The sequence below is a fragment of the Equus caballus genome, chromosome 2 (genome assembly GCF_041296265.1).
Source record: "Equus caballus isolate H_3958 breed thoroughbred chromosome 2, TB-T2T, whole genome shotgun sequence".
Taxonomy (NCBI): domain Eukaryota; kingdom Metazoa; phylum Chordata; class Mammalia; order Perissodactyla; family Equidae; genus Equus; species Equus caballus.
This window is the reverse complement of record NC_091685.1, coordinates 22,406,721-22,430,865: the sequence shown is the minus strand read 5'-3', so window position 1 is coordinate 22,430,865 and position 24,145 is coordinate 22,406,721. Positions and strand designations below refer to the sequence as shown.

Genomic DNA, 24,145 nt, shown 5'->3' with positions numbered 1-24,145 from the left:
TCCAGGCCAAGCCCGAACGAATCCTCTAGGGCTTCCCCACATCTTCCCTGATGTCTGGCCACAGCATTTTGGGGACACATGGGCATGGGGAACAGCCCTTAGGTATACAGGGCCCTCTGCCCTGTGAGCCCGGGTCTCGTCAGAGATTCCACCTGGTGCCAAGGTCAACACCTCACCTTGCGCTCCAGTTGTGAGCCCGTGGCCCCTGTTCCTGATGCTCAGCCATGACATCCTTCCGGGCAAGCCGGTCCATGTGGGATTGGGGGCTGCCTCCCTCCTGCCTGAGACAGCATGTGTCCTGAACCCTCTGCCACCGTGGCAGTGGCATGCTGGTTCTGGGGTCCGCACCTCCCCCACTATGCTCAGCCCACCTGTTCCCCAGGATGCCTCTCACCGTCTGCCTAGATTGTTCCTGGCAGACCCTGGCTTTCTCCCACCTAGATTATTGCCACAGCTTCCTGTCTGGACTTTGTGTTTTGCTCATCCTTGCTCCCACATCGAGAGTGACCTTTCTAAAAACACAAGTCTGATGGTGTTGCTTCCCTGCTTCACGCATTTCAGTGAACTCCCCATGGCCCTTAGGGTAATCAAGGTCCTGCATAAAAGTCGGACAAGTTCTGGGTCCCCCCCCCCCCCCACCCGCCCCCGCTCTCATCTTCCAGAAAGAAGGCTCGCAGAGAAGGTTAGGGAAAGAGTGGGAGGAGGCATTCAGAAGCAGGAGCACAAGCCGGAACACCCCAAACCTTTGGCCTGAGCGCCCCCGCACCCCACCCAGCAGCCTCCGCCCCGCGAGGGGCTGGAGCGGGAGCTGGCAGCAGAGCAGGCCTCTGTGACGGCGGAGGCTGCAGGAGCTGGGGCGCCCAGCCGCGCCTGGGCCTCTGCTGCCACCCAGAGGCTGAACGGAGCAGCACAGGCGGCCGAGCAAGTCTTGCCGCAACCCGGAGGCGGAGCTCCTCTCCCCGGGGACTCGCCATGGTGAGCGAGGTTCCGTCAAGGGCGGCGCCAAAAGCAAGGAGTGATAGCGTCAGGATCCAGCCTAATGGGTCCTAAACACAGTTCTATTATGCATCTGTCATAATACTTTGTAATTTACCTGTTCCTACGTCTGGCTCCTTGCTAGACCCTATAGGCTCACAGAATAATCCCATGCCCTCTGGTCAGCCAGCCTCTCCAGCCTCTCAACCCCTTAAGGCTCTCCCCTCCTCTTCCCAAACCCCTGGGTCCTGGGTAACCATCCCAGGACAACCAACTCCAGGGCAGCTTCAGCGTCTCCACACACACCCTCCACCACCTGCCGAGGGAGTTCTTGCTTCTCCCCCACCACCATGTTTGTTTGCTCATTCATTCATTCATTCACCAAATACTTACTGAGAGCTGGTAGGTGCCTGGCTATAGGCTAGACTCTGGGGTTATAGCTGTGAACAGACAGACAGGGTTCCCCCTCTCAGGCAGGTACCTTCTAGTTGAGGCAGGCAGACAATCAGATAAATGACCAAGGTAATTTGAGGTAGTGATACACTGAGCCGTGTGTTAGAGAGCGCTAGGAGGGTGGCAGCGGGGAGAGAAATCGGTGGTCAGGAAACGCGTCTCTGAAGCCAGGTGTAATGGCTTTAAAATACGTCCACTGCCTTGAAAAAGTGGAATCTAACTTTCTTCCCCATAAGCCCCATAAGCGCGGGCTATACTTGGCAACTCACTTCTAACGTAAAGAATGTGGTAGAAATAATGGTGTATTGACCATATATGACTTCCAAGATAGGGCATCAAAGGCACTGTGGATTCTTCCAGGCTCTCCGTGTCATTTTGGATCACTCACTGAGGGGGAAGGCAGCTTCCATGTCATGAAGATGCTCAAGCAGCCTTGTGGAGAGGCCCACATAGCTGAGAACGGAGGCCTCCTGCCAACATCCATGTGAGTGTGCCATCTTGGAAGTGGCTCCTCCAGTCTCAGCCAAGCCTTCGGATGACTGCAGCTCATGCCAACATCCTGAGTGCAGCCACCTGAGAGCCCCTGAACCAGAACTACCTGCCTACGCCACTCAGGGCCAATCCATCCACTAGACACAGAAGGCACACTGCCCAGGGCCCACAGTACTTTTAGGACCCATGAAAATGTTTTACTTTCTGTTAAAATTAGGAGAAAGAAAGAAATTTTATCACAAATATGTGGAGATTAAACAATATGCTACGGAACAACCAGTAGGTCAAAGAAGAAAGCAAAAGAGAAATCCAAAAATACCTTGAGGCAAACATAAATGGAAATATACCAAAGTTTGTGGGATGCAGTAAAAGCAGTTCTAAGAGGGAAGTTCATAGTGATAAATGCCTGTCTCAAACAACCTAAATTTACACCTCGAGCAACTAGAAGAAGAACATATGAAGCCCAAAGTTCATAGAAGGAAGGAAATAACAAGGATTAAAGCAGAAATAAATGAAATAGAGACTAAAAAGGCAAGAGAGAAGATCAATGAAACTAAGAGCTGGTTCTTTGAAAAGAAAAAACAAAATTGGCAAGCCTTTAGATAGATTCAGCAAGAAAAAAGGAGAGGACTCAAAGAAATATAATCAGAAATGAAAGAGGAAATGTTACAACTGATATCACAGAAATACAAAGGATCATAAGAGAATACTATGAACAATTACACGCCAACAAATCTGACATATGAGAAGAAATGGATAAATTCCTGGAAATATACAATCTACTAAGACTCAATCATGAGGAAATAGAAAATCTGAACAGGCCAGTTACTATTAAGGAAATTGAATCAGTAATCAAAAATCTGCCAACAAACAAAAGTCCAGGACCAGATGGCTTCCTGGGTGAATTCTACCAAACATTGAAAGAATTAGCACCAATCCTTCTCAAACTCTTCCAAAAAACAGAAAAGGAGGTAACTCCTTTAAACTCATTTTATGAAGCCAGCATTACCCTGATACCAAAACCAGACAAGGTCACAACAAGAAAAGAAAATTACAGGCCAATATCCCTGATTAACATAGACGCAAAAATCCCCAATATTAGCAAAGTAAATTCAACAATCCATGAAAAGGATCATACAGCATGATCAAGTGGGATTTATTCCAGGGATGCAGGGATGGTTCAACATCCACAAATCAATCAATGTGATGCACCACATTAATGAAATGAAGGAGAAGAATCATATGGTTATCTCAGTAGATGCAGAAGAAGCTTGTGAGAAAATTCACATCCATTTATGATAAAAACTCTCAACAAAGTGGGTAGAGAAGGAATGTACCTCAACATAATAAAGGTCATATATGACAAGCCCACAGCTAACAGTATACTCAGTGGGGAAAAGTTGAAAGTTTTCCTCTAAGATCAGGAACAAGACAAGGATGCCCCCCTCACCACTTTTATTCAACACAGTATTGGATGTCCTAGCCAGAGCAATCAGGCAAGAAAAAGAAATAAAATGCATCCAAATTGGAAAGGAAGAAGTAAAACTCTCACTATTTGCAGATGGCATGGTATTCTACATAGAAAACCCTAAGGACACCATCAAAAAAACTGTTAGAACTAATAAATGAATTCAGTAAAGTTGCAGGATACAAAATCAACACACAAAAATCTATTGCATTCCTGTTCACTAATAATGAACTATCAAGAAAGAGAAATTAAGAAAATAATCCCGTTTACAATGACATCAAAAAGAATAAAATATTTCAGAATAAATTTAACCAAGGAGGTGAAAGCCCTGTATGTTGAAATCTACAAGACATTAGTGAAAGAATTGAAGAAGATACAAATAAATGGAAAGAGATCCCGTGCTCATGGATTAGAAGAATCAATACTGTTCAAATGTCCCTACGACCCAAAACAGCCTACAGATTCAGTGCAATCCCAATCAAAATCCAATGGCATTTTTCACAGAACTAGAACAAACAATCCTAAATCTTGTATGGAACCACAAGAGACTCTGAATAGCCAAAGCAATCATGAGAAGGAAGAACAAAGCTGGAGGCATCATGCTCCCAGATTTTAAATTATATTACAAAGCTATCGTAATTAAAACAGTATGGGTGCCATAGAAACAGACATATAGATCAGTGGAACAGAACTGAGAGCCCAGAAATAAACCCACACATGGACAGTCAATTAATTTACAAGAAGGAGCCAAGAATATTCAATGGGGAGAGAACAGTCTCTTCAATAAATGGTGTTGGGAAAACTGGACAGCCACATGCCCAGGAGTGAAACTGGACCACTGTCTTACACCATATCCAAAACTTAACTCAAAATGGATTAAAGTCTTGAACACAAGACCTGCAACCACACAACTCCTAGAAGAAAACATGGGCGGTAGCTCCTTGACGTGGATCTTAGCGATGATTTTTTGGCTCTGATTCCAAAAGCAAAGGCAACAAAAGCAAAAATCAACAAGTGGGACTACATCAAACTAAACAGCTTCTGCCCAGCAAAGGAAACCATCAACAAAATGAAAAGGCAGCCTACAGAATGAGAGAAAATATTTGCAAATTATATATCTGATAAAGGGTGAATATCCAAAACATGTAAAGAACTCATACAACTCAATAGCAAAGAAAACAATCAGGTTAAAAAATGGGTACAAGATCTGAATAATTTTTCCAAAGAAGCCATAAAGATGGGTAACGGGTACATGAAAAGACGTTCAACATCACTAATCCTCGGGGAAACGCAAATCCAAACCACAAGGAGACATCACCGTGCACCGGATCGAATGGCTTATTATCAAAAAGACAAGTGATGAATGTTGGAGAGGCTGTGGAGAAAAGGGAACCCTCATGCACTGTTGGTGGGGATGCAAACTGGTGCAGCCACTGTGGAAAACACTATGGAGGCCCCTCAAAAGATCAAAAATAGAACTATCACATGACCCAGCAATTTCACTCCTGAAGCTTTATCTCAAGAAAATGAAAACACCGACTTGAAAAGGTATGTGCAGCCCCCTGTGCACTGCAGCTTTATTTACAATAAGCAAGGCCTGGAAACAACCTAAGTGTCTATGAATGGATGAATGGATAAAGAAGTTGTGATGTATATATACATATACATACAATGGAATATTATTCAGCCATAAAAAAGAATGAAATCTTGCCATTTGCAACAACAAGGATGGACCATGAGGGCATTATGCTAAATGAAATGTCAGACAGAGAAAGACAAATACCACATGATCTCTCTTACATGTGGAAACTAAAAAAAGCAAAAGCAAGCTCATAGATGCAGAGAACAGATTAGCGGTTGCCAGAGGCAAGGGATGGGGGGGAGAGAAACGGATAAAAATGCTTTATAATTTAAACAAAAAAAAGTAAAGGGAATTTGTGTGCTCCAGTGATCAGATTAAAGGGAAATCTTTTCTGAAATTTATTTAACTATACACATGGCTATAAAAACCAAAATTTTTTTAAAAAGAAATTTTAGGTCAAAGAAAATGTTTTAATATATAATATTAATATATCCATCTTTATACCAACACAATCGTAAAATATAGCTTTTAATATTCCTTTAAGAAGGAAGGGGCCACCGAGGGTAAAGGTGTCTAGGTCATATGAAAGTCATAATGTGGTCCTGAAGCTGCTCTTGAATTCCTGAACCACAGGAACTTTGAGATAATAAGTATTTGCTATTTCAAGCTACTAAATTTAGGGGTAATTTGTTACACGGCGAGAGAGCACTTATACACTGACCTCGTGAAGATTTGGGACAGGGCACTGCAGACACAGAAGAAGTAGGGAGCCCTTAGTCCCAGTAGGGAGGGTCCCAGGCTGAGCTGAGCCACGGAGCACGAGCAGACCCTGCTCGCTTTTTCTCCTTCACCGTCTCCAGAAGTCAATGCTCTTTCCCAGGTACCAGCCCCGGCTTTACCGCAGGCCCATTTCCCAGGGACTTCTCAGTGAAGACAGAGGCCGAACCACAAGGTGAGTTAAGACCCGGCACTCTGGAGGCAGATAGATGAGCCAAACCCCAGCTTCGCTGCTGTGTGCCTCTGAGCAGATGACTTAACCTCTCTGGGCTTCAGTGTCCTTGCTCTTTCCCTCCATCTCTTTCCCTCTCTGTTTCAGACACTGCATCTTGGGCCCTTTCTGTCAGGCACAGTGCTCTCCTGTCTCTAGTTCACCTCGCCTCAGCCGCGGCCCTCCCCCTGCCCCAAACTCCTTGGAGTCCCATTAATTTTGAGAGGCTGTCTGTGCGGATTGCCGCCTGGCCCAGTCCTGGGGGTCGGAGAGCTGTGTGATCATCCACCTGGAGCCGAGGGGAAGTAGTAACCAGTTCTCCCTGCCTCGTTCTTTACCGCCTCACTCTCATCCATTTCGCTCAAACATCCCCAGGGAAGCCGATTATGGAGGGACCCACCGGGGGAGCAGGGCTGGGGGTCCTGGTTACCTGGGAGAAGGTCAGAGAAAGCGAGCGGGGGTCATTCCTCCAACCTCCACCAAACACTGGGGCCCTGACACCCGAGGCCTGGGCCCCGTGTCTGTACTGGACGCCACAGCTTAATCTCTGGACCATCGTCTCCAGCCAGGAGCTCTCCTGGGCTCCAGCCTCGTTCAGCCAGCTCTTCCCGGGACATCTGCCCGTGTACGTCCCACGGGCCCTTGAACCCACCACCTCCAAACCTGGACACACCAACTCCCCTACCAAGCCTGCTTCCCCCATCGCTACCTTCCTCCTCCTCCCGCCACCCGTCCTGATCTCCTGAAGCACCAGCCACCCAGGCTCTCAGCAAGGCACCTGACATCATTCTCGCCCCACTCCCCTCGGCTAATCTGCCACAACCATCTATTTCTCTGTTTACCTCGGACCACCAGGACCAGCTTAAGTTACCTGGGAGCAGACCCCTTCCCCGGGACAGTCTGTGGTCCCTTCAAACTCGCAACGCCCCCGTCTGACCATGTCATCTTCCCGCCCATCTCCCTGCCTCTATCTGTGGCACCCCACTTCCCAATTACTGATGCAAATCCTACACCTCCCCCTTCTCCCCCTACACACAGCCAACCAACCTGGTCTGAGGCAGGGGAATGGACTTCCGGGTTGGGAAGAACCGAGCTACCATCCCAGCTCCATCATTCTCTAACTGTCTGACCTGGAGCACATCACTTCACCTCTGACCCTCAGTTTTACCATCTATAAAATGGGACCAAGGGTCCCCACTTGCAGGGCTGTTGGGAAGATCGGTTGAGAACGTCCAGAATTACAACCTCAAATGACTTCAGGGCCAGGCAAGCACCACGCACGAGTGAAGAGGCCTGGGGGCGCCCGTGGCAAACTGGAGCCGGGCTGCCCCATCAAAACGGGCAGCTGTTTATCACTCCAGCTGTTGATGCCAGGGGGATTATGAGCCCCGTGTTGCCAGAACTTCCAATTTTTCAAGAGCAGCCCCCTAGCATGTTTTCATGTGGAATCTCCAGATTTGTAAATGTTGGCAATTAATTGAAATGCTTCTTTAGCACCATGAGGGCCAAACAAAACATTTGCCTCCAGGTCGCCAGTTTGTGCTCTCTGATGTATGCAAGGAGTTGGGTCCGGTGCACGTTCCTAACAGAGTCGATAAACATTAATTCCCTTCTCCGCCCTTCTTATTGATTCTCTCAAAAAAAAAGTCTCTCCAAGCCATTCCTCTCAATCTACCCCCATCATCGTCACCTTCCTGCAGCCCCCAGTGGCCAGCAGCCACCAGGTGCTGTCCATTCACAGACCTCACCCAAGATGCCCTGCCCTCTGACTGGACAGAGGGAGCTCTTTGCTTGGATCTGACACTTCCCAGCTGGCAAGGCTCTCTCCCTTTCATTTTCTCACTTATCTTTCCAACAGCCTATACGGTAGTTACTATTGACCCCAACCCACCAGTGAGGGAAGTGAGGTCCAGAGGGCGTAAGTCAGTCAACAGATACTTATTAAACACCTACTATGCACCAGGCTCTGTTGAATGGCAAACCCAAGGTCACACAGGGTATTCGTGGGTGCAAGTGACAGAAATCTAAATTCCACAGGCTCAGGCAAAGGGACGATGCAGTGGCTTACGTGCAGGCAGGAAGGAAAACAATGTCACTGGGTCCCAAAGATAAACGGAGCCATGGACACAAATGTCTTCCAAGCACTCGCTTGGTCCTCTCTTGTTTAGGCTCCCCTTTCTGTCCCAGAATTGTCATCTCATCCAGCAGGACAGCATTTCGCAACAGCAGGCCACCAGCAGGTCCAGAGTCCCGCCGTGTTTACGTTTGGACGGACACACTCCCTGTCCCATGTTCAAGTCCCAAGGAAGGACCCTTAGTAGGTCAGTGCGGGTGACGCTGTCACCTTGGGCCAATCGACTGAGCAAGGTAAGAATGGCCGGTTAGCTCAGTTTGGGGCCAGTCCCACCCCGGGGCCAATGCACAGTCCACAAGGGAGCCAGCTCTGTGAGACGCGGCTGGTGAGAGTAAGGCGGCGAGAATTCCGCGGGAAACGAGCTTGCTGTCTGCTCACACGAGAGATGCCTTAGGTTGCTCCCAAACACCTAGCCTGGGACAGGATTTGCATGCAAGTTGTTTATTTGGGAGGTGACCCCGGAATCTCCCAGCACGGGAATGGGAAGTGAGGCAGAGAAGGGAAGGAAGCGGATGAAGCATGTGTAATTGAGTGTGTTACCTCCGTGGGCAGCTGAGCTTCATCCTGCTGGGGAGTCTGGGAAACAGAAGGATGTGGGCTTGACGATGATCTCTACTGAAGGGTGAGGAGGCTGGAGGGTTTGTCCCCTAACCTCCTTCCCTCATTGGTTGAGGCCTGCTCCCAGGGAGGCATCAATTCACTGGTACTTTCAACCTACCCCATGCGCAGGCAGAGGCCCCAGAAGCGCAGAGAGCCCAGGCAGAGTGGCAGGTGCCGGCCATTGGACATTGGGCCTGCCTACCGTACATCACCATGCTTTACCGAGGTCCTCTCAGTCACCAGAATGGAGCAGGCCGAGGACACACGGGCTGAGTGCTGACAGCATCGACTGCGTGTGCTGACCACCTGATGGAACAAGGTTTCAAAGCCAGATCTGTCTGATCGTTTTCACTAAGCCATGTGGTCTCCACCCTAGACCAGGACTGAGCAGAGGTTCTGAGCATCCAGGGCAAGGCCCAAAGGGAGGTCCCTGGTCCTGGAATGCCAGCAGGGGGAATGCAGTGGCCTGTGGCCAAAGCTACAAGAACGGCACTTCAGCCTCTCAATCCTGTGAAAAGGGGCCCCACGGGGACCTCTGCTGCCCCCAGACAGCAGGGCACTAGGTGACTGGGACCATCGATTCTGCCTGACTGTGGGCCTGGCTGGAGGGATGAGGAGGCAGGAAAGCGTGAGGCCCCCCGTCTCGAGGATGGTAGGTCTTACTGCTGCCACAACCCGAGCCACCCAGAAAGAGAGGAGAGAGACCCAGGGGTGAAGCCAGCTCCGGCCCCTCAGGCTGAGCTCGGGAGCACAGAGAGAACTGGCAGAACTGGTGGGGTGGGACTAGGGGACCCAGAAAAGAAGTAGGTCATAGAGGAAGAACCTATGAGTAGCCACCTGGGGCCCCAGGGAACTAAAACAGGAATGTCCACCCTGCCAATCAGAGAGCAGCAGCCTGCAGAGCGGGGAAGCAAATGAGGGGCAGTGGGCACCCCAACCGTGGCACAGATGCTTTCCCCAGATCCTCCCCCATCACCCCCACGACAACTCTGTCACCCCCGTCCTACAGAAAGGAAACTAAGGCTCCGAAAGGAGAAGCGATTCGACCAAGGCCACATGGCTAGGGAGTAGGAGCGGGGTTTGAACCCCCACCTGTGTGGGTTCTGTCTGCCGCACGGCTCTCCGCCCTTCCCAGCGCTGCCTCTTCTCTGCCGGGCCTGCCTCCCACCCTCCCGACCCCACCTCCTTCCTAGACTCCTGCCATCCCACGGCTCCCCTCCTTTTGCAAAAGGAACAGTCCGCGAAGTCTCACCGGGGGATGGGAACTCGAAACTCTTCGTTTCCAGGAGCAAAGCTTCCTTCTCCCCGGAAGGAGCAGGCTTCCCAGCTAAAGTGGCCAAGGCCTCACTAAAACACAGATGAGCAGCCAAGGAAGCTCTCCCAGGGGCTGGGCCCCGCTCTCCCCCCAGGACCTACGGGACCGGGTCTCCCCCACGCCCCTCTGGGTCATAAGCGACTAGAGTGCAGGAACCAGATCTGCAGCATCCGTGGATCCTTCCTGTGATGGTGAAAGATTGGGCTGCTCAGGCCCACAGGCCATTCACCTCTCCCCCGTTTCCCCTAGCAGAGCCAAGACAGGCTCTCCCAAAGACTGTCACCAAATACCGAGGGTAAGAAACCACAAAGCAGCATCAACTCAGCCTCACCGCCAGAAATTGGTCCTAGCTGAGAATAACAGCAGCTAGCATGCATTAGGTGTTTAGTATGGGCCAGGCTTCCGTGTTTTATATCTTTTTATTCATCTAACCTTCACAATAATGCTATGAGGAAGGTACTATAGTGGTCTCCACATTCCAGATGAAGAAACCGAGGCACAGACAAGCTAAGAAACTTGCTCAGGGTTGCACAACCAGTAAGTAGGAGAGCTGGGACTGGAATTCAGTGAGCACAGCTCCAGAGCCCGTGCTCTTGAAACAATATTGCTTCAACACCTTCGTGCCCAAGGATTGGCAAGGCTTTTGGCTCCTTTACTCTTGATAGACAGAATCATTCATTCAGCATCAATCACTCATTAGGCACCTACTGTATGCCAGGCACTGTGCCAGATGGTGGAGATGGAGCAGCGAGCATGATTCCCAGGGGCCTGGTCCCCTTGATGACTCCAGTCTAAAGGAGGAGAGGACATTAAACACACCAGCACACCCGTAACTCTACGAATGCAGTCATGATAGGGTTACAACGAAGAAGCACATGCCGAGAGAATACATAACAAAGAAGCTAAGAAGCTGACCTATTTCAGCGGTCAAGGAAGGCTTTTCTGAGAGTTACATTTAAATGGAGTTCTGGAACTTGAGTTGATGCTAGCTCAGAAAAAATGAGGAAAGAACATTAAGGCATGTGCAAAGGCCCTGAGGTAGGAAAGAGATTCCTCTGTTTTAGAAAGTGAAAGAAGGTCACTGCAGCTGGAGCACAAAGATGGAAGGGAAGAGGCTGAGAACAAAGGGTGGCAGAAGTGGGATCGTGCAGGACTTTATAGACCATATTAGCAATGGGAGATTTTATTTCAAAACAATGGGGAGCCATTAAAAGGCCTTGAGCAGATTTTTTTAAAATATGATTTGCATTTTCCAAAGATGACTGCTGTGTGTGGACCACTAATTGGAGAGGGGCAAAGTGAACAGGGAGTTGTTACATGTATGATGCGTGTAGAGCATTTGGCCTAGTTTCTGGCACAGATGAGGCGCTCAATAATAAAGCTGACGTGATTATTACCCCCTTTTCCAGCTTTTCCTCCTCTCCTGAGTCATGTGGCTGGGCGCCACCTTGGCCCCACAGGCCAACCTATCTTGCTCCCCCAGAACCAAAAGCTCACTCTCCTTTGAGAACAGTAGGTGTGATGGTTAACTGGTGGGGTATCAGGCCACATAGCTGTCCTGCCCTCTGTCTGCTACATTCAGAAGGGAGCCTGGGGGGGTGGCTGCTCTCCAGAAGAGAGTCCCCTCCCACCCACTCCACACCCATGGACCGGGGAACCCAGCAGAGCTGGCCCGGCGGGGAGGCCAGGACCATCTAGGAAGCTGAGGCTGAGTAGGGGTCAGTCTGAGCCAGAAGAACACGTCAACCGTGATGGGAAGAGTCAGGAATGCCTGGCTAAGGGTTGGGGGACACAGAGAGCCAAGCAAGGCCAGAGCACCAGGGAAAGCAGTAGGGAGGGGAAAGGATGCCGGGTGTAGAGTGAAACGGCTCTGCAGAGGCTCCTCCCTGCCATCCGCGTGTCTGTTCCCATCTTCCCGGAAGAAGCAAACTCTTCTTCAGCCCTCATCCCTCTGCCTACCGCCCTCTGCCCTCCCTTCCTCCCTCCCTCTCAGGCTTCCTGAAAAGGCGCGATCTGTACTTCCTCCGCCCTCTGCCCTCTAGCTTCTGGCCCCACCGCACTGCTGAAATTACTCTGGCGAAAGTCACCAGGGACCCACTGGGCCTCTCCGCAGGGGACTCTCCTGGATGCTCTTTCACGACATTCTCCCCTCACCTGCCTGCCCCGGTCTCTCTGTCCCTCGCTGTTCTTTCTCCTCCACGGGCAGCTCTGTCTTGCCTGCTTCCTAAAATGTTGGGGCTCTGCCTGGAGCCTCCTCTCTTCTCACTCAGCGCGCTCTCCCCAGGGCCCCCGTCCAGTCCAGTGGATCCCACCCCCTCGGGGCTGAGGACTCCCAAAGTATGTCTGTCTCTGGCCATTGCTGCCAACTGCTGGCTGTCCTCCACACCATCCCATTCGGCACATGGAACACTGGACCCACTAACTCCCAAACATCCGGGAAGAACCTATACATTGCCTTCCCCTCTCTCCCAAAGAGCCTGCATTTCCTCCTGCATCCTTACTTCTACCAGTAGACCCACCACCTGCCAAATCACCAAAACTAGCAACCTGGGAACCATCCTCCTACCTCCCCTGCCGCATCCAGTCAGACCCCAAATGCTGCCGCTTGTACTTCCCAGCTGTGCACAGATCCATCCCATCTGGCTCCTCTCTTGCCTAAGTCATTGCAATGACTCTTTTACTGGTCTTGCACGCCTCTCCTCTCAAACAGAATGGAGGGAGCTTTCTAAACATACATCTGATCCTCATTATTCACGGATTCCATATTTGTGAGTTCGTCTACTCGCCAAAATTTATTTGTTGAACCCCGAAATCATTTCACAGTCATTTGTAGATGTGCACAGAGCAGAGAAATCTCTGAGCCGCCTGGCGTGCGTGTTCCTGGCTAAGGTTAAACAAGGGGACACTCCGCCTTCTTTTTTCAGCTCCAACACTGAAAAAACAATTCAAACAAATTTGTTTCAAACAAATGAACAAATGTCCTGTTTGAGGTCAATTTATTGCCACTTTTTTGCATTTTTTGCGGGTTTGGAAGGTGATTTTGCTGTTTCACTTGGCCCCCAGGGGTGGCACTGAAGCGGGAGCAATAGGGAAACTGCCCAGACCTAAAAGTGGCAAAGATGAGACTCAAATCCAGGGGCATGAGATGCCAGGTGGGTGCGGGGTGTGGGCCCAGATGCAAGGGGTGAGGGACTCCAGATGCAGGGGTGTGTGGGCTCCAGATGTAGGGATGTTTGGGCTTCAGACACAAGGGTGTGGGCCCAGACACAGGGATGTGGAGACCAGATGCAGGGGTATGGGCTCCAGACGCAGGGATGTGTGGGTTCCAGGTGTTGAGGTGTATGGGCTCCAGATGTAGGGGTGTTTGGGCTTCAGATGCACGGGTGTGGGCCCAGATACAGAGATGTATCTGGGGCCCAGACGCAGGGGTGTGGACCCAGATTCCCAGAAGGCTCCGGATGCAGAGATGTGGAGGCCCAGAGGCAAGGGTATCGGGCCCAGATGCGGGAGAGTGAGGCCCAGATGCAGGGGTGTGAGATTCAGAGGGCTACAGATGCAGAGATGTGGAGGCCAAGATGCAGGGGTGTGAGGCTCAGATGCAGGGGTATGGGGTCCAAGGGCAGGGGTGGAGGGCCCAGATGCAGGGGCATGAGGCCCCGATCCAGGACTGTGGGCCCAGATTCAGAGGTATGGGCTCCAGATGCAGGGTGTGGGGCTCAGGTGCAGGGGTGTGGGGTCCAGGTGCAGGGGTGTGGGGCCCAGATGGAAGGTTCTGTACCTTAGGGCACTTCCCTGAAATGCCTCCCTCATCAATCAGGGAGGCACATGCTCTGGACAGGGCTTGCCCAGTCCCAGCCCCTTCCCGCTAGAGCTCACCCCAAGGTAATTCTTATGTCAGTGTGACTCTGGGCCCCATCTGCGTGCTTGTCCGGGTGGGGAGACCCTGCCCCGCTCCTCTGATCCTCTCTTTGTCCGTGTAGCCCAGCACAAACACAGCACCTGGCACGCAGCAGTGTCTCAGCCGTGATTCTTGAATTTAAAACAAGGGTCGTGGAAAGGCCCATGCATGAGGTCTTGAGGTGTTGGGGTTGGGGGGAGGCAGTCATCCGTGCAGGGGGCGCAGTGGTTGGGGAGGGGCTCATGTGGGAGTTTGGGGAGTCGGGGGCTGTGCATGCAGCAGAAAGGATGGCTCTCCGTGCAACCCCCCATGCATTCGGTATTGGGCTGCAAAGACTGAACTAGATTCCGGTAGCAATAGGATGGTGGGGAAATGGGGAGGCTGGACCCAGAAACCTGGTCCATGGCCTCTTTGCAGTCATGAGAGCCTGTGCAGCTGGTACTAGACTTATCAGCTGGTAATCAAGGCCAAGTTGGTGAGTTCCTGGGGTCGGGGGCTGGTCCACTTTATATCATAACAAGTCTCTAAAAATGTCTGTTGGTGTGGACTGATTTGTTCATTCAACAAACGGGTCCTACTTGGAACAAGCTCAGTTAAGATCGAATTTCCCCATACAGTCTGACGATGATGTGGAAGCTTGGCGCCATGGAAGCCCAGAGAGGGGGGCCCTGAGCCACCTGGATCAGTGCAGGCAAAAGGTGAGGGAAGGGCATCCAGGTGGGGGCAATTGATGGGGCAAAAGCATTTGGGCTGGAGATCAAGTTTGCTAGTCAAGGCATTTCCAAAGGCGACTAAAGCCGTGAGAACAGAAGGCCATTGAGGACCTGCGAGAGAGGAGAGTCTGAGAGCAGCTCGCAGAGGCCCAGGAAGTAGCAGTAGGGAATCTCCTGAGAAGGATGAGGAGGCAGGACAGGCCGCAGCTCCTCCCACCCCAGCCCAGGGATGGGGAGACAAGCAGGGGTCAGAGTGGACCTGTTGTTCTCCCCTGAGAGGATGCCAGGATTCTGGGCTCAGCATCCTCGGAGATGTGGACCCCTAAGTTTCCCGGGCCTCATCAGAGGCAGTCTGGGGAGGCTGGGGCCCAGCCAATGGTAGTGCCTGGCACAGCTCCTCCTCCTCCTAGGCCGGTGGCACACCCAGGCTGCCTGCCGACTCCACGGGCTCCGTCCCAGGAAGAGGCTTCCCCAGACACGCTCCCTGGTTCTGGTATGAGTTCTGGCTGCCTGCTGAGGCTAACTGCTGGTACCCGGAGGGCCCTGAGAAGCAGCCACTCAGGTAAGGTCATCTGTGTCCAGATGTGCCCTGCCCCTCGGCATACCTGGTGGAGGGAGCCTTCTGTGGTGGAGAGTCAGGAGAGGTGGCCCAGCTTCGTCCGCCACCCTGGACCCCTATGTGGAGGAGTGAAGGGCTCCTTCCTCCTCTGCTCTGAGCTCTTCCTGCTCTCTGCAGCGAGCAGAGGTGGGAGCCAGGGACTGAGTGGGAGAGGGGCTCACGGGGGACCAGGAACTGAGCAGGCAGAGCAGCTCTGCCTGGGCATGCAAAGCCCCGCCCTGCCCCACCCCAAGTGGGCCGGACCAAGATCCCCTCGGGACTAGGAGCCGGAGCTTCCCCAGTGTTCCCTGAGAAGCTGCCAAGATTCCGCCCACCTTCGGCAGGACTGAGCAAAGACAAGCTGATGATTCAGAGGAGGAGCCCCAGGTCCAAGTGGTAGGTGGTGTAGACGGGTCAGTGGCCAGACAGCGTAAGGAGCAGAGACAGCCCCAGCCTCCCTCCCCCGGGATCCGCCAGGTACAGGAGGAAGTGGGCACAGAGCAGACAGGCAGGCAGCTTCCCGGAGCTTAAGGAAAGGGGCACAGGCCCAGAGTGTGGGCTCTGGAACCAGCCTGCCTGGGTTCAAATCCCAGCTCTGCCACTTACTAGCTGTGTGACTGTGAGCAAATTAATTAACACCTCTGTGCTCCACTTTCCTCATCTGCAAATTGGGAATAAAAAATATCATACCCCTTCATACAGTGGCCGTGTTGTTTCCTGCCAAGTGCTCAGATCAGGGTGCTGCAGAAACACGCGATAAACGCTGGCTCTTCTCAAAACCCTGCTCATCTGCCGCAGATCACGCAGAGGGTCGAGACAGCGTGGTGACCTGAACCTGGACTGCACTTGGAAGGGCATCAGGAACCCGTTCTAGCAAAAGGCTGTGTAGATAGACATCCTGGCATCCCGGGGGCCCCGCGGGGTGAGACCGTGGTGTGTGGCTCTCAGCGGACCCCCCAGGAAACAGGCAGAGGGATTCCAAGCGAGGAAGAGGGCATCCGTCACTCTGAACAGTAGTCACATTCCTTAAACGGAGGTAAATCTGATTCCTGTGTCTTCATCACACCAAACTCGCCAGCAGAATTTGACCAGAGCAGCATTTCCCATTTTGGTGTCTTGACAGGACCATTCCACAAGATGATAAAAAACGGTTCTGTGGTCAAAGGAGTTCGGGCAATGCTACATATTCTGTCCCCCTTTAGAGTTTCATAATGTGAATTTATCAGCATGGTCAAGTAAAGGGACCTATTCAACACTGCTGAGCACGGTGTCAACCCACCTTTCTGAACCCAGAATCCTTTGCTCTCACTGTTTCCATCGTCAGCCTTTGAACAGGGTTCCATGGAGGGCCAGTTTAGGAAACACTGGAATGGCAGGTTGCTCTAAGAGCCTGTTGTGGAAAGAGAACCATTGCTCTGGACCTTATCTTTCAGCGGGATTGCCATTGGCCTTCCTGAGTGGGACACTGCCTGGGTATTCGTGGAATATTAGACCAGGTGGGAGTTGGGGGACAAGATTCCAGCCTCCTCTGGAGCTCCATCCCCCAAGCCAAGGACAGAGCAAAGGACGAGTTCCCCTTGGGAGGGGGCTGTGTAAGGGGAGAGAGCAGTGCTCAGAAAGGAAAGAAGTCGCCCCAAGGCTCAGTCCCCTGAGGAGGAGGACCAGGGTGGGAACAGAGGAGAGAGCGGTAAGTCCCACCTCCTTAAGCCTTCACTCTGCAAGACCAGGGCCACAGGCCCCGGGGGCATAGGTGGCTCCCCAGACCCACTTCACCCACTTTTATGGGTGAGAGTTGGGTCTGGACTTAATTACCTCTGCTCAGATCCCAGCTCCGCACCTAACAGTGTGTAACCCTGTATAACCCCGCCAAACCTCAGTTGCCTTCATCTGTAAGATGGGGACAATAACAGAACCTAGCTCATCTGTGGCTGTAAGGATTAAACACAATGACATATTTCTGTAAAATGCTCAGACTGCGTATTCTATAAATGTGGGAAATTATTATTATCATTTCCCTGCAGTAGCAGCCGACACCTGGGTCCACTATGAACTGGGGGAGCTTCGAGGGGCTCCTCAGCGGGGTCAACAAGTACTCCACAGCCTTTGGGCGCATCTGGCTGTCTCTGGTCTTCATCTTCCGTGTGCTGGTGTACCTGGTGACGGCTGAGCATGTGTGGAGTGACGACCACAAGGATTTCGACTGCAACACCCGCCAGCCGGGCTGTTCCAACGTCTGCTTCGATGAGTTCTTCCCCGTGTCCCATGTGCGCCTGTGGGCCCTGCAGCTCATCCTGGTCACGTGCCCCTCGCTGCTCGTGGTCATGCACGTGGCTTACCGTGAGGCTCGGGAGAAGAAGCACCAAGAGGCAGTGGGGCAGGATGGGGGGCGACTCTACCTGAACCCCGGCAAGAAGCAGGGTGGGCTCTGGTGGACGTACGTCTGCAGCCTGGTGTTCAAGGCCAGTGTGGATGCCACCTTCCTCTACGTGTTCCACTCGTTCTACCCCAAATACACCCTCCCTCCCGTGGTCAAGTGCCACGCAGCTCCGTGTCCCAATTCGGTGGACTGCTTCATCTCCAAGCCCTCGGAGAAGAACATCTTCACGCTGTTCATGATCATCACGGCCGCCATCTGCATCCTGCTCAACCTCGTGGAGCTGGGCTACCTGGTGAGCAAGAGGTGCCGAGAGTGCCTGGCAGCGAGGAAAACCCAGGGCGCAGGCGTGGGCCATCGCCAGGACTGTGCCACCTCTTTCCGCAAACAGGACGACCTCCTCTCAGACGACCTCATCTTTCTGGGCTCAGAGGCTCACCCTCCTCTTTTACCCAACCGCCCTCGAGGCCACGTGAAGAAAACCATCCTGTGAGGGGCGGCCTGCTCAGGCCTGGGTTGGAAGTTCCCAGCATCTCCCATAGGTGCAGCACTGGGGCAAGGGAGCAGAGCCAAAAGTGGGGGCGGGCAAGAGGGAGCATCAGAGGCCCGGGATCCAGTCCCTCTTCCACAGCCCCTGCCACCTGTCCCAGCTGTGTGGCCTTGGGAAACTGACCTCTCTGCTCTCCACCTCAGTTTCCTTCACAGGGCTGTTGCTGTCGCGGGGGAGGGTTGATAAGAGGATGGATGTGCATGTGCCTTCAGTGTGTGGGGCCCACAGTCAGGGCTTAATAAAATTCAACTCATCCACTGATTCCAGGTGCCCTTTGGTCCTTCGGCCGTGTGACCCTTATCTGGTCATTGAGTCAACTTCTCTGCCCCTGCAAAACCCTGCAGGTGAGGGGCCATTCTTTCTCCCAGGAAAGGGTCCCCAGCACTCCCAGGGGTCAAGCTTGCTCACGCTCAAGTCTAGCTTTTACCCCGAGTTGCAATTTTGTCTGTGAGGAGAATGGAGCTCAGTACGTGGGGAGCTGCATGTTGCAGCAGAAACTTCACGGACTTTGGAGTCGGACACTTGCCCTCGAACCCCAGTTCCGCCGGGACTCTGAGAAAGTGACCCCGGCTCCTCTCCAAAATGGGTTAATAATCCCTTGCCTGTGGGGTTGTTGTGAGGCCTGGATGAGCTCACGGCTGTGGATGGGATTAGCCGGCTGTAAAAGGCCACATAAATGGTAATCACTGGCATTAGGAAGTGCTCCATAAATGCTCGTGGGAAATGAGGCAGAGGAACCCCTCCCTGGCTGCACAGCAACGTTCGCTGTCCCAGCCTCCGGGATGCAGGTGCAAGGCCCCTCTGCAGCCCCCACTGCGTCACGCTCCAACTTCCTCGGAGGCTGTCCCCATAGAGCACGGACAGTAAGACTGTTCCTGGCCCCATGCCAACTGGGGAAATTCATGTTGCTGATCTGCATTCCTTGTCTCCACCAGGGCAGTGAGTGTCCTTATGCAGAAGAACCACAGCCAGCCCCTCCCTTCCACTACATAACTCACCAGCAACCCAAGTTCTGGTCCCCAGAAATGTCCCCACCAGGGTAGGATGCGATCCTGGGCTGAATCAAGGGTGCCCCATTTCATAGATGTCAGCTGCGGAGGACCTCAGAACCAGGCTTCCAGAGCAAAGGACAGGAGAGAGGCCTGGGGTTGGCAGAAGGTAGGAATAAGGCAACGAGAAGGAGGTAGGGTGATGCCGCTGGTGCTGACCTAGGCCCGGGCATGAGGATACCAGGCACCCACCCCCCCTTCACTGCAGTCTCACCCACATACCTGCCAGCCCAGGGAGCCAGACCCAGCCTTGCCCTGCCAGGCTGGAGAGAAGGCGTGGGCCAGGAGAGAGCCGCAGGTGTTTACTCTGAATATGTGCCTGGAGAAGTCCGCCTGCCCGCCTGCCCACCCACCGGCTCACTCTCCCTGGGCTTATTGGCTTAGAAAGCCCCACCCAGCAGGGGTGTGAGAAACAAAAGCTGCCTCCAGGAGGTCCTCAGGCAGACGAACAAGCCCAGGGACAGGAGAGTGGCTACTAGACCCAAGAAAGGTGAGGACCAAGTCGGAGGAGACTGGGCTGGGAAGCAGGGACCAGATGAGCTGAGGATCCCCAGGGGACCTCAGGCTGTGGGCGGGGCTTCAGGGAGGAACAGAGGAGACAGAGGATCCCTGGAGAAACCCCAGGGAAGCCCCCAGGAGGGGAAGGAATGTCCTGCCAGACCCAAGGGAGGATGGAGGACCAGAGAAGAGGCAGGAAGAAGGATGAAGACCTGGGCTTCCAATTCAGTTTAGCAGGGTCTTGGGAAGCAGACGCATGAGATGTAGAGGCTGCTCTCCAGACAAGTAAACAGCCCATTTCAGTCCTGGTGATCCAGCCTGCCACCAAAGATGAGGAGGCTGCTCAGAAAATGTCCCTAGGGCACCAGGTGAGAGGAGAGGGGCTGAGTTGGAGATGGAATGTGATGGCACTCCAGATAAGGTGGTGTGGAGGATGGAGCACACAGGACAGGGGCCTGCATGGAAATAATGGGAGTCGCGGCTAGCAAATAGCCTCTGAGATGACAGACAAGGGAGGTGCCCTTAAGAAAGAAAATAAATGCTGGGGGGAGGACCCTGCCAGAATCCTACCTGTGTCCCTTCCCCGGTCCCTCCCTATAGCTGGAATGGTTGGAATTCCAGAGGAACCCACAGTGGTCAGGACGCTCAGCCCTTGGGCCCAGCATGGGGATGGTGGGATGATGCCAACCTGCCAGAGTTCCAAAGAGCATGTTTAGTTGGGAGGCAATGTCAGGGCTGGGGAGTCCTGGGGCCAGAGAGGAGGGATGAGGATGGAGATCGTTCGGGGGTCTGCCCAAGAGGCTGATGTGAATGCACCCAGCACAGGGCCTGGCTCGTGTTGGCGCTCAGTAAAAGTTAGAAGAAGTTGGTGGATAAAGATACACATTCCGCCCCTCCCACCCTGGTCCAGCCCTGGCAGCTGATGGGAGAGTGGGTCATTCAATCCACACCTTCTTACTATCTCTTTAAAACTCGTATGACCCACAAAGTTGAAACTTGGGGTCAATGAGGTTGGTGGGCACATCCATGCAAGACAATTATCCTTCACATTTATCTATTACTTTATAGAATAAAATATTCTGATTTTGGAACTGGAAGGTGAAAGTTCAAGACCAGTGCTGCCACTTGCAGCTTTGGGGCCTTGGGTGCGTACCTCTCTGGGCTTAGCTTACTCTCCTATGAAGTGGGGTAATGGCAGTCTCTAGCCCACCTAGTCATTTCGAGTGAGGACATGATGACTCAGTGGTTGTGAAGTGGCTTTGCCAATGATGCCTTTAATAAATGGCACCCATTTCCAGGTTCTCCCAGGCCCCGTGGCCCCCAGGCCCTGAGTGGGTGCTCACAGGTGTAGATCGGCCACGTGAGGAGCCAGGGACACGATCAGCATGAACTGGGCATTCCTGCAGGGCCTCCTGAGCGGGGTCAACAAGTACTCCACGGCGCTGGGCCGCATCTGGCTGTCGGTGGTGTTCATCTTCCGCGTGCTGGTGTACGTGGTGGCCGCTGAGGAGGTATGGGACGATGAACAGAAGGACTTCATCTGCAACACCAAGCAGCCGGGCTGCCCCAACGTCTGCTACGATGAGTTCTTCCCCGTGTCCCACGTGCGCCTCTGGGCCCTGCAGCTCATCCTGGTCACGTGCCCCTCGCTGCTCGTGGTCATGCACGTGGCCTACCGCGAGGAGCGCGAGCGGAAGCACCGCCTGAAACACGGGCCCAACGCCCCATCCCTGTACGACAACCCGAGCAAGAAGCGTGGCGGGCTCTGGTGGACGTACTTACTGAGTCTCATCTTCAAGGCCGCCGTGGACTCTGGCTTCCTCTACATCTTCCACCGCCTCTACCAGAATTACGACATGCCCCGCGTGGTGGCCTGCTCTGAGTCGCCCTGCCCCCACACAGTGGACTGCTACATCTCCCGACCCACAGAGAAGAAGGTCTTCACCTACTTCATGGTGGCCACAGCTGTGATCTGCATCCTGCTCAACCTCAGTGAGGTCACCTACCTCGTGGGCAAGAGGTGCCTGGAGACCCTCGGCCCCAGGCATCAGAAGTCTCGGCGCCACGGTCACCTACCAGATACATGCCCACCATATGCCCTCTCCCAGGGAGAGCCCCACCAAGACGGGACCTCTGTCCTAATGAAGGCCGGCTCCGCCACAGTGGACGCAGCTGTGTATCCATAACCTGTGAAGCGGGCAGCTGGGACCAAGCGACCCCCCGCCTGCTCCCTAAGGCCACGGCAGGGCAGTGGCATCTTTTCTGTGGCAGGTCAGGTGAGGAGGGTAGTTGTGGGGCTCAGGAAGTCCACCCAGGGGCCAGTGGGGGAACTGTTCCGTCTCTAGGTCCTGAGCCTCAGGACAGGGAAGTTGATGGCTAGTGAGGATTTTATATGTGGCAATAGAGTAGGCCAAAACCCTTAATAAATATGATTTTCCCAGAACTTTGCAGACCAGGTGGGGAGGGGTGGAGTGGAAAGCAGGGGGCTTCACGATGGACCTCAGAGAGGAGGCCAAGGTCACTTGGCGGGCACCTGAGCTCCAGAACATCAGATCCAGGTTCACCCATCACACACACACACACACACATTCACACACACAGTGTGTCCCCGGGACATGGTGGGGAATGACCTGAGGCTGCTCCAGAGGTCTCTGGAGCTGCAACCAGCTGTCAAGGCAAGAGGAGAGGGACCCCAGGAGCCCCTGAGCCCTGTGCAAGTCAGTTCCCAGCGAGTGTCCCTCAGATGGATGTGTGTGGCTCAAGAGGCCCCTGCCTCCCCCATTCCCTCACCCTGCCCAGCACAGGTCCTCTCTGGGGGTGGGAGGGGAAGGCTTGCTGAGAGCAGGTCCAGGATGGGGGTTCTGCCAGGGTGTTTAGGAGGCATATCCCCATGCGCAAGGGACCCATTGAGAGTGTCCAAGCTGAAGAGTCACTCAAAGATCCTCAAGTCTGAGGAATTGCCCTTCTCTTTACACATTCCCTCACCCTCCCCTCCCCCTACCACTCAGACCTCGGCAACTCCCAAAACCAACCTCCAGCCTGGACTTGCCTCTGAGCCCCAGAGCCCCCACCAGCTGCCCATGGACAACCCTCCAGGAGGCCCCTAGGTGTCTCCCACTCAGCAACTCCCAAGCTGACCTCGTCGTCATCTTCCCCCAAACCTGCCCTCCTCGCAGATCACCACCCCCACCCCCATGGCACTGCCATCCAGTCAGTGGTCCAAGCTGGGAGCTGGCCTGACATCCTCATCCCCTCCCCATCTCCCAGCCCCTCACCCCACATCTCAGTGCAGCACCAAATCCCACTAATTCCCACCCTAAATGCCTCCTGAGTCTGCCCCTCATCTCCACCCCACAGCCTTACCACCTGCCTCTCACTGGGCCTCTCCTGTCTGCCCTCCACTACGGCGGGGACAGAGTGGTTTTCCTATAAATGAATCTGGAACATGTCATTCCTTGTGCCTTAAGAATTCTTCCACCACCACCACCACCCCTACCGCCCTCAGCCTGGCCCCTGCTGACCTCCCCAACCTCACTCCCCACTTCCTCCCTCCTTACACCCACTGACAATACCAAAGGACTCGTGGTTCCCCAACCAGATACACCATGCTGTGACATGCCTCATGCCTACAAGATGCTGTTCCCTCTGCCTGGAATGCCCTTCCTCCCTCCTCTGGGACCCTTCCTGGAACCCCAAGGACAGCCTTAACTGCCTTCTGCTTGTGCCAGCCTAGCCCATGCCTCTGCCATCTCCCCGAATCTGGGTGGCTGATTCTCCCCATCAGTTTGTGAGTCCATAGGGGCAGGATGCTGAGTCATCCAGGTGCCAGGGCCTTCAATAAATGTTTGTTAAATGAGTAAATGGCCTGTGAGCCGCTTGGTGGAGGTGACTGTGTCTTGTTTGTCTGAATCCCCCACCACACCTCGCCCAGGGAGTTCAGCATAGTGCTTTCTTGTTTGTTTATATGTTTTGTTGTTGTTTTACCTAAATCCAGCCTAAAGGTCTCATTTACAGGTGAGGAGACTTTGCTCTGGAGAGGGGAGGGGAATTTCCAAGGCCACACAGATGAGCTGAGCCTGGGGGGCTGTTTCCCCTGTGGTCCATGGAGAGCCTCCATGCCTACCCCTGATTATGGGACAAGATGAGAGGGTCCCCTCTCCCTAGGTCAGGGTCCCTGAGCTGAGCCAGTGGCAGGAATTCGTGAGCATGTGAAGGCGGAGCAAGGGCAGTGGGATGGGGGGACGGGGTTGAGCTGGGGGCTGAGCTGAGCAGGGTATGGGCTCAGGGCAAGTTAGCCTCGGCCTGACCCCTGTGGAGGGAGGGGCCTTTGGACCATAATTCCCGCCACAGAGTTGTTCCCACTGGAGGAAAAGGCACCTGGCTTTGGAACTCTCATATCAGTCAGTCATTGGCCCCAGGCCACCCAGAGGGCAGGAGGGTTGGGAGGAAGGGGTAGTG

General features: G+C 53.4%; 2 protein-coding genes and 1 long non-coding RNA gene across 7 annotated transcripts; all 3 read left to right on the top strand.

Moving 5' to 3' along the window:
- Positions 1 to 872: 872 nt before the first annotated feature.
- Positions 873 to 14,603, top strand: LOC111770296 (uncharacterized). Its single transcript, XR_011436467.1, has 4 exons — positions 873 to 975; positions 5,851 to 5,922; positions 8,146 to 8,325; positions 14,523 to 14,603. It is a non-coding gene; the product is annotated as an uncharacterized lncRNA (long non-coding RNA).
- Positions 14,604 to 14,777: 174 nt separating this feature from the next.
- GJB5 (gap junction protein beta 5) lies at positions 14,778 to 18,401 on the top strand. Of its 4 annotated transcripts, none has more exons than XM_014737548.3 (3): positions 14,874 to 15,180; positions 16,015 to 16,252; positions 17,238 to 18,401. In XM_014737548.3, the coding sequence occupies exon 3, from the start codon at positions 17,262 to 17,264 to the stop codon at positions 18,081 to 18,083; it is 822 nt and encodes a 273-aa protein (XP_014593034.3). In that variant the 5' UTR covers positions 14,874 to 15,180; positions 16,015 to 16,252; positions 17,238 to 17,261; the 3' UTR covers positions 18,084 to 18,401. The 4 variants fall into 4 exon arrangements, with proteins under 4 accessions (XP_005607280.3, XP_014593034.3, XP_023489580.2 ...); XM_023633812.2 differs by having other exon boundaries at positions 15,044 to 15,612; XM_005607223.4 differs by lacking the exon at positions 16,015 to 16,252 and having other exon boundaries at positions 14,778 to 15,180.
- A 1,071-nt stretch (positions 18,402 to 19,472) lies between these two features.
- Positions 19,473 to 23,548, top strand: GJB4 (gap junction protein beta 4). 2 transcript variants are annotated; one of them, XM_005607221.4, is made up of 2 exons: positions 19,473 to 19,679; positions 20,986 to 23,548. In XM_005607221.4, the coding sequence occupies exon 2, from the start codon at positions 21,073 to 21,075 to the stop codon at positions 21,871 to 21,873; it is 801 nt and encodes a 266-aa protein (XP_005607278.1). In that variant the 5' UTR covers positions 19,473 to 19,679; positions 20,986 to 21,072; the 3' UTR covers positions 21,874 to 23,548. The 2 variants fall into 2 exon arrangements, with proteins under 2 accessions (XP_005607278.1, XP_005607279.1); XM_005607222.4 differs by having other exon boundaries at positions 19,632 to 20,055.
- Positions 23,549 to 24,145: the final 597 nt, after the last annotated feature.

What these genes read in the sequence shown, in the direction of transcription:
- GJB5 (XM_005607223.4), top strand. Translation starts at nt 17,262, where the DNA reads ATGAACTGGGGGAGCTTCGAGGGGCTCCTCAGCGGGGTCAACAAGTAC.
- GJB4 (XM_005607221.4), top strand. Translation starts at nt 21,073, where the DNA reads ATGAACTGGGCATTCCTGCAGGGCCTCCTGAGCGGGGTCAACAAGTAC.